Below are 12,190 nucleotides of genomic sequence, written 5' to 3' on the forward strand. Positions count from 1 at the left end.
ATTCTACCAAACATATGACGCCCTTATATAACACCGGTATAGAGATTTCCATGTCGATGCATCAGGTGTACATGAGTAGGAGTCGAACTAGTATAGGTAGCCGCGTCAAGACTTATAGGAATTTCTCGTATGTCGTGTGAAAACTTTTCTCCTTTTACTAGGTGTACTGGCCAATTCATGCACATAGAGATTCCTATAATACAATGTTGACTAGGTCTGGCCTTGGATAATTTCACTTATGTCCGTGAAGCTCTCTATCTAAATTCTCGAATCTACCTAATCAAGTACTTTAGTGATCTGAACGATCTTATATTTCTTTACAGAAAGAATAACTATCTTCATAATGAATTTGCACTCTACTATACTCTAGAGAGTTAGGAACATACCATATTCTAAAGAGTCATAACACATGACATACCATATTCTAAAGAGTCACGAATCGTAACACATGTCATACAAAATAAATTTTATGTTTCCTTTTGTTGTGTTTGATGTTTTTGCTTTTCTTTGTGTCGTGCGCAAAGTTTCACATTCTCCTTGAGAATTTGTTTTGTACATCTAATTTTGTATCAAATTAATTCAAATGAAATCCATACGTTATATAAGGTGTTTTGAAGTGGGAATTGACCAATTTCGCTCACCGGAACCCACCGCCGCCGCCGGTCGCCATGTCGCTCAACCGCCTCAAGGAAACACTCCTTCCCTGCTCCTCCTCCGCGCACAGCCAATCTCAACCCCGATCACCCTCGCCTCCTCGCCCACCGCGGAGGCCCCCCAAGGCCTCCCTCTCGCAGCAGCTCCTCCGCCTCGAGGCCTCCTACTCCCTACCCGCGCCGCCACCGTCCCCTCCCAACCCCCTGAACCAGAAGACAGCGGAGGATGCGGCCGAACAACCGACTTCTTCGTCGGAGGAGGACGTGGCCCCCCGCCTCCGGCGCCGTCCGGCCCCGCCACCAGCGGCCTCCTTTGAGCCCCGCGGGCCCTATGAGCCACTTGTCCTCTCGCCGCCCGGAGAGCACCCCGTCGTCCAGGTACCATCGTAATTGTGCTCTCCTCCCTCAATTTCTCGCTGGTTACAATTACCGAAAAAGGGTTTCCCCGCTTTATATTATAAAGCAACGATCACCATTTCTCGCTGGTTACAATTACCGAAAAAGGGTTTCCCCGTTTTATATTATAAAGCAACGATCACCGAAACCGACAACGATAGCCACACAACACCACACCACACCACCACACAACACACCCAAGGCTGGATACAGCAGGTACAGGAACAGTCACAACACCCCAACACTCCAAGCATACAACAAATGAGCAACAAGGGCAGAGCTTGAAGTAGTCGGAGAAGTCCACCATGACAGAATGTCACGGAGGGACGAGGCTGAGCTCGGCGAATGCAGGCCTCCAAGACGGCGCCTTCAAGAAGGGGAACGACACCGGAGCGCCGTCGCCGCCGGATCCAAAGGATCATGGCTTTCACCTGGATCATTCAAAGAGGGAGAGTAGCCACGACGATGCCTTCAGGAAGGAGACGACGCCCACGGACGCCGCCGTCGTTGGCCCAACCGAAGCCGAGCAAAGGATCGCCCCTGGCACGCACGCTCCACCTTCGAAACGCCACCGCTCGCCGAAGCACCGGCCGCCATGCCGCCCGAGCGGCCATAGCAACCAGCCCACACCTGAGTCGCGCACCTCGCCCACAAGCAGCGTGACTACCACCAACGAGGCCGCCGCCCCGGCATCCATGACCCCTCCGCAACCACCACGACAGCAAAGGGACGGAACCGACCGGTGAGAGGTAAAGGGACTCCCTTCACCCCAAAACGAACCCTTGGCGGGAAGACGGCCCAGCCGGCCAGATCCAGGTAGGGGAGAGGGTTGCCAGCAGCCGCCGGCCTCAACCTCTCCTCAGGTGCCGGCCTCGTCCACGCCGCAGCCGCCGGCCTCGTCCTCGCCGCAGCCACCGCACCGCACCACCGGGGGCAGGGACCAGGAGGCCTCTGCCTCCCTCCCGGGTGCACCCCACCACCACCGGCCGGCCAACGGCACCCGCCGAGCCGCCAACGTCCACCAACAGGTCGCCACCGTCCGTCAACACCCCCAGCTGAGCAGCAAGCGAGAGAGGGTCGACCACCACCGTCACGGTGCCACCCCCACCAGCCGGAAGGCGAGGCAGGGGCCGCCGCCAGTGACCAGCGCCGCCCCCGGCCCGCGCCGCCCAGAGGGCCAGATCTGGCGGAGCCGCGACCAGAACTAGCCCCTAGGCGCGCACCCCCAGCACGCCGCCCGCCACGCCGTCGTCGATCGGAACCAGCGCGCCACCGCGCTGCCGCGCACGCCGCTAGCGCGACACCCCGGCCCAGCCGCCTTGGCCCGCATCGAGCCCGCCGAGCAAACGGGCGAGATCTCCCCGCCGCCGCCGCCGCCGACTAGGCTTTGCCTGGCCGTGCCCTCTGGCGGCGGCGAGGTGGAGGAGGAAAGGGCGGAGGACCCCGCCGGCGGCGGCTAGGGTTTCCTCCCGGTCGCGCGCGGGGCGACCCGGGAGGAGCGAGCGAGAGAGGGGGGATAGCTCCGCTGGTTACAATTCATGGCTCCTCCTTCATGGGGATTCACATGGCAAAGTAAAACCTAAATACTCTCCGAAACCTACTATTGTTTAGACTTAAGAATAGGCTTTTAGCATTTCAAAGATTGATCCTTACACCTTTCAAAAACAAATCCAGATTTAACACAAAAATTTATAGGTTCAAACTAGACAAAGACTTGGGTGTTAATATTTGCTGCAAGTTTGCTCATGCGCACTCCCATGTGCTGACCCAATTCTACCACCGACAAGGTTTCGTACCGTTGTGTGTCTTTACATGCTGAATGCTCACTGGACCTTCTAATAGGGGTTCGCTTCTCTTCGATTCTACCCGTGGCATATGCCTTTTTTGTATCTTTGGCTATTGCCAATCGATGCATTGTTGCCTGCTTAGAGCATCTCCAACAGGCGCGGCAAAAGGCGCGCCCGCGCGGTAAAATTACGTTTTAGCGCGCGCCGGCTGATTCTGCGCGCTCCAGCGGTGGCGGGAACTTACCGCGCGCGGGAAGCGCTTGCGCGCGCGCGGGAGAAAGCGGCACGTGGCGCGGTAGATTTGGCGCGCCGCTTACCGCGCACCTATAAATTGCCACGCCCGCCACGCGCACCGCACACAGCCACGCGCCCTCCCCTCGCAAGCTCGCCGCACACAGCCACGCGCCCTCCCGCCGCTTCGCAGCTTTCCGCGCCACCATGCCGCCGCGCCGCCGGGGTGCTTCGGGCTATCGCGGCATCCGCGCGCGCCCCAACGGTTGGTTCTCCGCCGAGATACGGTCCGGCGACGTCCGGCTCGGCCTCGGGACATTCCGGAGCGCGCACGAGGCGGCCCGCGCGTACGACGCGGCGGCGTGGCGCTTGGACAGGCCCTGGTCGCAGATGAACTTCCGGGACGTCTTCACGCAGCAGGCGCAGCGCGTCGCCCCTCCGCCGCGTCTCATCACCGACCTCGACCGTGCCGACCACGCTCGGCGGCAGCGCCGCCTCCTCGTCGTCGAGGAGGACGAGCGAGCCATGGCGGAGTGGCGCCGTGGCCACCCGGAGGACGTCGCCGACGAGCATGCCTACTGGGCGGAGAGGACGGCAAGGCGCCGTGCGGAGCGGGCTGACCGGCGTCAGCGGAAGGCATTGGCGAACGAGCAGTGCGACATAGTTTCAGCAGGTGGGAGGTCGTTCTTCACGGCCAACGATGACCGTTGGGACGACATATGGCTCTCAACCTCGGACGACACCGACGAGGATGATGATGGTGATGATGATGGTAGCGACTTGGAGTAGTTTCAATCTATCTATCTATGCCGTAGTAGTATCTATCTATCTATGTATGTCGAACTATCTATCTATGTATGTCGAACTATCTATCTATCTATGTAAAATATCTTGCATCGTTTTTTTTATCTATGCAAAAAAATGTTTAGAATGAGCGCGCGCGCTGCATTTTTACCGCGCCTGCTGGAGCAAACGCCGCGCGCCGCGCCAAACCAGGCGATGGGCGCGCGCCAAATCAGTTTTTAGCGCGCGGCGCGTTCGGCGCCTGTTGGAGATGCTCTTAACTTTTATAAAACAGACTGCGAGTGTTCATCTATTATTTATGTGATCCACATTGTCAGAAATGTATTTTCTCCTGGTAGATATTCCCTGGACCCTGCGCAAGCGGGAGCTACATGCACCAGGTTGCCCTTTTTTTAGATATTTTAGTTACTATCATTAGTTTCGTATTGCTGTAATTTTATTTTGTGTGGTTGTAGGTGCCCCCATCAATTAATTGCAGGCTACTTGCGCATCAGAGGGATGGTGTGAGATTCTTATACAATCTGTATAGAAACAACCATGGTGGCGTGCTTGGAGATGATATGTAAGACTTGACAGTTATTGTGTTACTATATTATAAGAATGGTCTTAGATTTTTGTGGCTGAACTGAAATTAACTGTACAGTATCCACAATCACATATTCACATCTAAAACATTGTATATGGAAGCAAAACAATAGATTCGAAATTTCCATCTCATTTTCCTTAACTGTAGATAATACTAGGTTCAGAACTGGATATAATGAGAATTGTCAAGTCCTTTTCATTAACTGCAGATAATATCAGATTAGCAACTGGTTGGATATGAGGTAGACTTTGCACAAAATATGATGGATGTGGAGTCATGTGTAACGCCCGACTTCCTTTTAATCATTCTCTTTCTTATGCTTTTCATCATCCATGTTCTTAATTTCCAGAGTTCAACGTATCAATATATTTCAAAGTATCAAAGTAACATTAAATGAAACCCTAACATGCAAAAGGGTTTCTGGCGCTAGGATCATTCAGGAACCTTTTGGACACCTGTTAAAGAAATGCAGCTTAGCTTATACTGTAGATTGGTTATCATCCACATGATTTTCTTAGGCATTTATGCGATCAATGTAGTTGTAGTGAATTCTGTACTTCATACATTCAATGGGCACACCCAAATTTTGACATATATTCGTTCAGATTTATTAATACTTTCTCTTATTATATTTTAGGGGATTGGGAAAGACTATTCAAACAATAGCATTTTTATCCTCTGTTATTGGAAAAGATAATAATCAGGGTGAGAAATCAACAGACAAAGGAAAGAAGTCCAGTCCTGTACTCATCCTCTGTCCCACTTCAGTAATTCGGAATTGGGAAAATGAATTTTCTGAGTGGGCAAATTTTTCTGTTGCTGTCTATCATGGTCCAAATCGTGACTTAGTTCTTGAAAAAATTGAAGGTCAAGGACTAGAGGTGCTAATTACCAGTTTTGATACTTTTAGGACTCGTGACAAGGTTTTATGTGACATCTCATGGGAACTAGTGGTGGTTGATGAGGCACACCGTCTCAAGAATGAAAAATCGAAGTTATATACAGCCTGCTTGGGAATTACTACACGAAAACGCTTTGGTCTCACAGGAACCATAATGCAGAACAAGATAATGGAATTATTTAATGTGTTTGACTGGGTTGTACCTGGTTGTTTGGGGGATCGAGAACACTTTAGAGAATATTATGACGAGCCCTTAAAACATGGCCAGAGATTAAGCGCTCCTGAGAGATTTGTTCAAGTTGCTGATAAGCGCAAGAAGCACCTTGTCTCTGTTCTAAAGAAATTCCTGTTGAGAAGAACAAAAGAGGAGACTATTGGGCATCTCATGCTTGGGAAGGAAGATAATATTGTTTTCTGCAGAATGAGTGATGTTCAAAAACGTGTTTATAGAAGAATGCTGCAACAGCCTGACATACAAATCCTTGTAAATAAGGATCTCCCCTGTAGCTGCGGAAGTCCTCTGACTCAGGTTGAGTGTTGCAAGAAAATTGAACCACGTGGCATTATCTGGTCCTATCTCCACAGAGAGAATCTGGATGGCTGTCCTCTATGCCCCTTCTGCCTTGTTCTTCCTTGCCTTGTCAAGCTTCAGCAGGTTATTTTTTATTCTTGTAATACCTTGGACAGTTTCAATTTTGAAGTTCTTGTAACTTAGTTTCCCTTCATGTAGATTAGTAACCATCTGGAATTGATAAAGCCCAATCCAAGGGATGAGATTGAGAAGCAGAAGAAAGACGCTGAGCTTGCGGCTGCTGTCTTTGATACAGATATTGAATTAGTTGGCGGTAGTGCTAAAAGTGAGAATTTCATGGGTCTCAGTGACTCAGAACACTGTGGAAAGATGCGTGCACTGGAAAGACTTCTGTCTTTGTGGACCCTACAGGGTGACAAGATTCTTCTTTTCAGCTATTCTGTCAGGTGATTGTTTGTTTGTGTGCTATTGATTACTCACTAAAAGACTTGATATATTTCCATTTACCTTAGCTACCCAGTGAGGTATATATATCTAGATCCAATCGCCGTTTTGCAGTTACCCTGTTTTATGGCACAAATTAGTGTTATTTATTTCCTCAGTTAGAACCAAGAGATGTTTGCCAACTGTATTAGCAAATTAGTTATATCAACAGCAAAAAACATCTTTATATTGGCTTTACAACCAATCAAGTTTGTCATATTTCAAGGAAAGCAAAAAGGCCATACTGCCTCCATATCATAATAAGTGATGTTTTGGACATGCTTTCAGTCAAACTTCCAAAATTTTGACTATGAACATCATTTTTAATTATTTGGATTGGAAATTTGAAGATAAAGATTTGTCTCAAAAAGTATTTTTAGAGTCTTATAATTTTCTTGGGTTCCATAGATATATTACAATAGAAATAAGTGGTCAAAGTTACATCACGAAAACTGTTTTGATGTCCAAAACGTCACTTATCTGTGATATGGAGGGAGTATTTCATAACTAAGAACTCTTGGTTTTGAACAATAATTTGACGATGGATCACGAATGCATGAAACTATCTTACTTCTATTAAAGTAAGATCTCTTCGCTTTTCTTCGTTCGGTAGTCATTTGTAATTATCTGTATTTTTGCCACTAAGTAGGCACGATTTGTTGTAGCCCAGAATACCCCCATGGTCCCATTTGTTAAAGTGCTGCTATTTATGCCAAAATGATCCCAGGCGGAGTATTTTTTTATTCTTTATTGTAACTTCAGCGATGATGATATGATGTTGACGAATTAAAACTTTTGTAACTTGTCAATTTTTACCACCCGACCCTTATATAACTTGCACTGATCAGAAACAGAGCCTATTTTGGACTATAAAAAGGTTCAAACAAACCCTAGCCTATATTATGGTAACTTTTTTGTGTAGTCATCTTCTTTGCACTTTTTAGCGTTGCGTTTATTTCTGGAAAGTTTTCTTTTTTAGATATTTGTACTTCAGATATGCCACTTTTAGCATCATTTGTGTGTGACTAATTGTTTTATTTCACGTATAAACTTTACAAATAGAATGCTCGACATACTAGAGAAGTTTCTTATAAGGAAGGGTTACTGCTTTTCTCGCTTGGACGGGTCGACACCCATGAATGCACGCCAATCACTAGTTGATGAATTCAACAAAAGCCCTAGCAAACAGGTAAATTTATGTTGATTTGTATTTGTATTTCACAGTCTATTCTTTGTTTAGAAAGCTCGGTGAATTTATTGTGCGAAACACTTTTTTGCAGGTTTTTCTTATATCTACCCGGGCAGGCAATTTAGGCGTTAACCTTGTCAGTGCTAACCGTGTGGTGATTTTTGATCCAAGTTGGAATCCTGCACAAGATTTGCAAGCACAGGACAGATCGTTCCGATTTGGACAGAAACGGCATGTCACAGTATTTCGCCTACTTGGAGCTGGATCCCTAGAAGAACTCATTTATTCTCGACAAATATATAAACAACAGCTTTCCAACATTGCAGTCTCAGGGAAAATAGAAAAGCGATACTTTGATGGCGTGCAGGTAATGCCACATTTGCTTCAGAACTTTAATAAGATTAGGTGGAGAATCTGATGTACTTTACTTGAGATATTTACAGTTGTGGATGAGTTAAGCACAAAAGGTGATGGGGACGAGGTTTATTTGTCCCATTATCTTGGAAAATGGTAATCGAGAACTGGAATCCTAATATTTGGAAGAATACAGCAAGTTTTAAACATAAGAACCAAAATGATGTTCCTTTCCTATCCCACTATAATTTTTATTTTCTCCTAATCACCTGATGCACTTGGTTCTTTTAAAAAATTGCATGCTCTCATTTCATGGCTATGTTTTATCTTTTGGGCTGAATATTCAATTATTTCTTAAAGGGTGACCATATTATGTTCAGAAACATGTTTTTTACACTTGAAAAATGTGTTGGTTGAAAGCATTTGATAATTAAACATAGTTTGATATCAACATTTTGAATTTACTCAAACCAACAATGAGTCCCTCCGTCCCTTCCTAATGCAGGGTACTCAAATGTAAGAATTCACAAGTCTACGGAAAGTACCTGGTTGTATTGGCATTGTTACATAGAAGTTTATATCTTTACTAGTCTACAGATAGCTTCATTAGTATTTATGGTTAGATGGCATCATATAAGGAACAAAACAGGTGAACTTCACATTATTGCACAGATTGGTATTTATTTGCTTAATTTCAACTTGAGCTGTTAGTTTGGATGTTGTAAGTATAAGAATTTGTTGCACTTATAAGCACACTTCAGTTTTTGGCTTTTTGGTAATCTCTTTAACAACACCACATCAGTCACTATATACCAGGGCTCTGTCTAGGAACATTGGTTAATTTGGTTAACTTGTTTGTTTCAGGATGACAAGAAATTTCAGGGTGAGCTCTTTGGGATCTGTAATCTGTTCCGTGACTTGTCTGATAAGCTTTTTACTAGTGAGATTATTGAGATGCATGGAGAGGATGAGAAAGCTAAAACATCTGAAGAAACAGGGATAAGAGAAATAGTTGACACTGATTTATTTGGTACACAAGGGCAAATGAAATCATCCACGGCAGCAATAGGTGATGAAAATCAGGCATTGGCTGATTATGGTAAGTCCTGTCAGTATCTTGATTTAAACCGCTTTAATTGCTGTGTTGTAATATGATGTATGAAAGCTTCAGATGGAGAAATGACTAAGTAGCATGTTACTCCTGGTGTGGGGAAACTAATTTGATATTAGCAATTGAACATTTTAATTTCCATGTCATCTCTTCATTTCAAATACCTGCTCTAGTCATTTTGAGTTGTGTGTTGTATTGGTGCCCAGCCTCTTTCATTCACATAATCAGAAAGAGATTTCATCCCATGTCTGGACACAAAACTTTAATATTTGTGAAATGTTGTATTTTACAAGGTCGCACTACAAAATCCATTTTCTTGAGTCAAGGTTTACACTTCATCAGCCTCACGAGCTGTGTTTGGATCCTATATTTCCACTCTTCAGTTTTTAAAAAGGGCAGCCCGGTGCATGTAGCTCCCGCTTGCGCAGGGTCGGGGAAGGGTCCGACCACTTTGGGTCTATAGTACGCAGCCTTTCCCTACATTTCTAGTTTTTGTGCCATAGTGGCATCTTCATTATTCATTCCAGAATGATATTAGTATGCCAACTTATTGCGAACGAAAATGTTGGGTGCCTGCTAAGCCGATTTATGAAACCAAGTGCTTACTGATAGAGTTTGTTCCCTGTAAACAGGAGTTGTGTATGCTCACCGGAACGAGGACGTTGTGAACACGAGGACACACGATGACAACAACAACGAAAGAGACGACGGCGCGACAGAAGAATGTGTCGAGCGCATCTCAGAGGACCTGCATGGTAAGAAGCAAATAAAGCCCTCGGCGGACAGGGCGGAACTTCGCTCAGTGGAGGAACAGAAACGGAAGGAGTTCAGCCGTATCGCGGCCTGTGTGGGTATGAACGACCTTGAGTTCAGCAAGTGGCTGCTGTCGGTCTCTCCTCTGCAGCGGCAGCGGGTACTGGACGATCACAGGAAGAAAAGAGTATCACTAAAACGTAAATGATTCAGGGTTTCTTCAGAGTTTTTTCTTTTCCTTCATATTTTTTGAAAGACCTTGGGAGTGGAGTAGTGCCGAGCTTTCACATATCTTGGCTATCTAGAAAGGTGCTATGCTTTCCTTTAGGGACATCTCCATGTTTCTCCGTTTGATCAGTGATGAAAATCCATTAGCATCAGGCGAGAATAAAGTTGGCTCTAAGCTTCCGTGACCTTGAAAATGATGCCCAAATCAAATTGGTGCTCCAAACGACAGCAATGAAGTCGCAACAGCGCTTGCTTAAGGGGAGGTCTGACACTTCCATACGGTCTCTCAGTTATGATCTCTCCAGTCGCGCAGGAACTCTTGCCGACCAAAACTTTGACACCAGTTGGACCATAACATCAGATCATCCGCACAATGGCCGCATGCATCTGTCGGATGCAGAGTACTGTGTGGTTCAACGGCTCAGTGATTTGTTCTATTTTTGCACGAGTAGGTGCTTCTATTGTAGTTCTCCCTGTTTTAGGCGTTTTTTCGCTCATGTCTTCAGTTTGGATACTACTTCCTCTGCCCTGCATTACTATTTGTCTTAGAAATGGATGTTCTAGAACTAAAAGATACATTAATATACATCCATTTCTATGAGTAATTCGGGACGGAGGGAGTATAATTATCAAAAAATGAGTTATTGCTCACCCCTTTCATAACTTTCTAGTAGGTCATGTTCTTTTCAGCTTATGGAGGGGCTTTAGTTGAAGATTTCAGGCCAAACCCAAAAGAGCTGGTTTTCTAAGCAGGGCTTAACTTCTATGCCGTCGCTCGCCCTATGTGTTGAAACAAACGGAGGGAGTCAACTTTCGACGTAACCCTAAGCAGGGCTCAGCTTCACCACCTTCAGTAGGAAGTTTAGGAGTCAAAACTGGAAATAGAATGAAAAAAAGCGCATTGCCATGTCATACAAAAAGTACAAGGATTCAAAAGTTGGCATCCACACCAAAAATTCTATTCTGAAATTGAATATGTACAGCTACAATCAAATACAGTGGAAATTAATCTTTGAATCCTGATTCAATCATACAAACCAAGCAACCCAGAGGAAAATTTCATAACAATTTTAATCCTTCTAAATGACTACATCTTATATGAGGATCTTTCAAATAAAAAAGTATCCTCAAACGCAGCGAAATGACATTGAAATGGATACATAGGATTTTACGGCCCACTATCTGAAAATCATGAGCATTGTGATTTGTGAAGCTAGAAACGGAGTGCAGATAGAACTATAACGACATTGAAATGAACTGAAACCGGGAATATCAAAGTGCATCATATTTTATTTTCCGTTTTCCCAACGAGCACGGCGATCGCTTGGTGAAGTATCCATCCGGCAAATATGACATCAGCACTTCTGCCTAGGCGGGGATCCCGCCGCCAATCTGCGTTTCAAAGAAGTCGATGGCGTCCCCGTCCCGCAGCTTGAAAGACGCCGGCGTGCGCTCGCCGCGCAGTCGAACGTTTTCGAACCAGAAGGAGCCGGTGCCTCTGACGACGTCCCCCGCCTCATCGTAGCACGCATCCATGACGATCTGGAGCTGGGCGTTCATCCTGATGGTGCGGCGGACCAGGCGCTGCTCCTGGTCGACCACCTTGAGCGTGACGAACCGGAGATCCGACGCCAACGGGGACGCCATGCTCCGCTCAGCTTTCGGGAGCGCGCTTGTCCCGCCGCCGCCCAGCAGCTCGGTTTAGAAGTCCACCTCGTCGCCGTCCTCCATCTGGAGCTCCGCCGGCGTCTGCTAGCCGCGCAGCCGGTCGCCGTCGTACAGGAACCGGCCCGTGCCGCGCTGGACCGCCGGCACGCTGGCGTAGTAGAAGTCCATGAGGCTCTGCAGCTGCTCGGTCCGCCGCATGGTGCGGTAGACGGTGTGGCCGTCGGTGTTCCGCACCTTGAGCGTCACGTCCACGCCGGGCTTGATCACCGGCTTCCGATCCTCCTCCTCCTCGTCCACGCCCTGCCGCGACATGCCTACGCGGCGAGAGCGACCGATGTGCTTGTGTTGGCTTCTGCTTTGGTGTGGCCTGGAGGCGATCTGCGCGCTGCTTATAAAATGGCCGTGGTTTAATTAACCCGGGAATTCGTATCGGCGCTGGACCTTTCGATTGCCGCACCACAGTAACTCCATGCGGGGATCTAAAACGATCAAACTCTGCGCAGGGATCGAAGCG

General features: G+C 46.9%; 1 protein-coding gene and 1 pseudogene across 1 annotated transcript; one reads left to right on the forward strand and one right to left on the reverse strand.

Annotated features, from left to right (window-relative positions):
- The first annotated feature begins 616 nt into the window (after positions 1 to 616).
- On the forward strand, positions 617 to 10,595 carry LOC123044458 (switch 2). Its single transcript, XM_044467196.1, has 8 exons — positions 617 to 1,031; positions 4,327 to 4,433; positions 5,095 to 6,013; positions 6,089 to 6,336; positions 7,436 to 7,562; positions 7,654 to 7,929; positions 8,781 to 9,015; positions 9,660 to 10,595. Exons 1-8 carry the CDS (start codon positions 669 to 671, stop codon positions 9,986 to 9,988), a joined length of 2,604 nt encoding a protein of 867 aa, XP_044323131.1. The 5' UTR covers positions 617 to 668; the 3' UTR covers positions 9,989 to 10,595.
- Positions 10,596 to 11,376: 781 nt separating this feature from the next.
- Positions 11,377 to 11,988, reverse strand: LOC123039171 (uncharacterized; annotated as a pseudogene).
- Positions 11,989 to 12,190: the final 202 nt, after the last annotated feature.

Source organism: Triticum aestivum, chromosome 2B, assembly GCF_018294505.1.
Source record: "Triticum aestivum cultivar Chinese Spring chromosome 2B, IWGSC CS RefSeq v2.1, whole genome shotgun sequence".
NCBI classification, from domain to species: Eukaryota; Viridiplantae; Streptophyta; class Magnoliopsida; order Poales; family Poaceae; genus Triticum; species Triticum aestivum.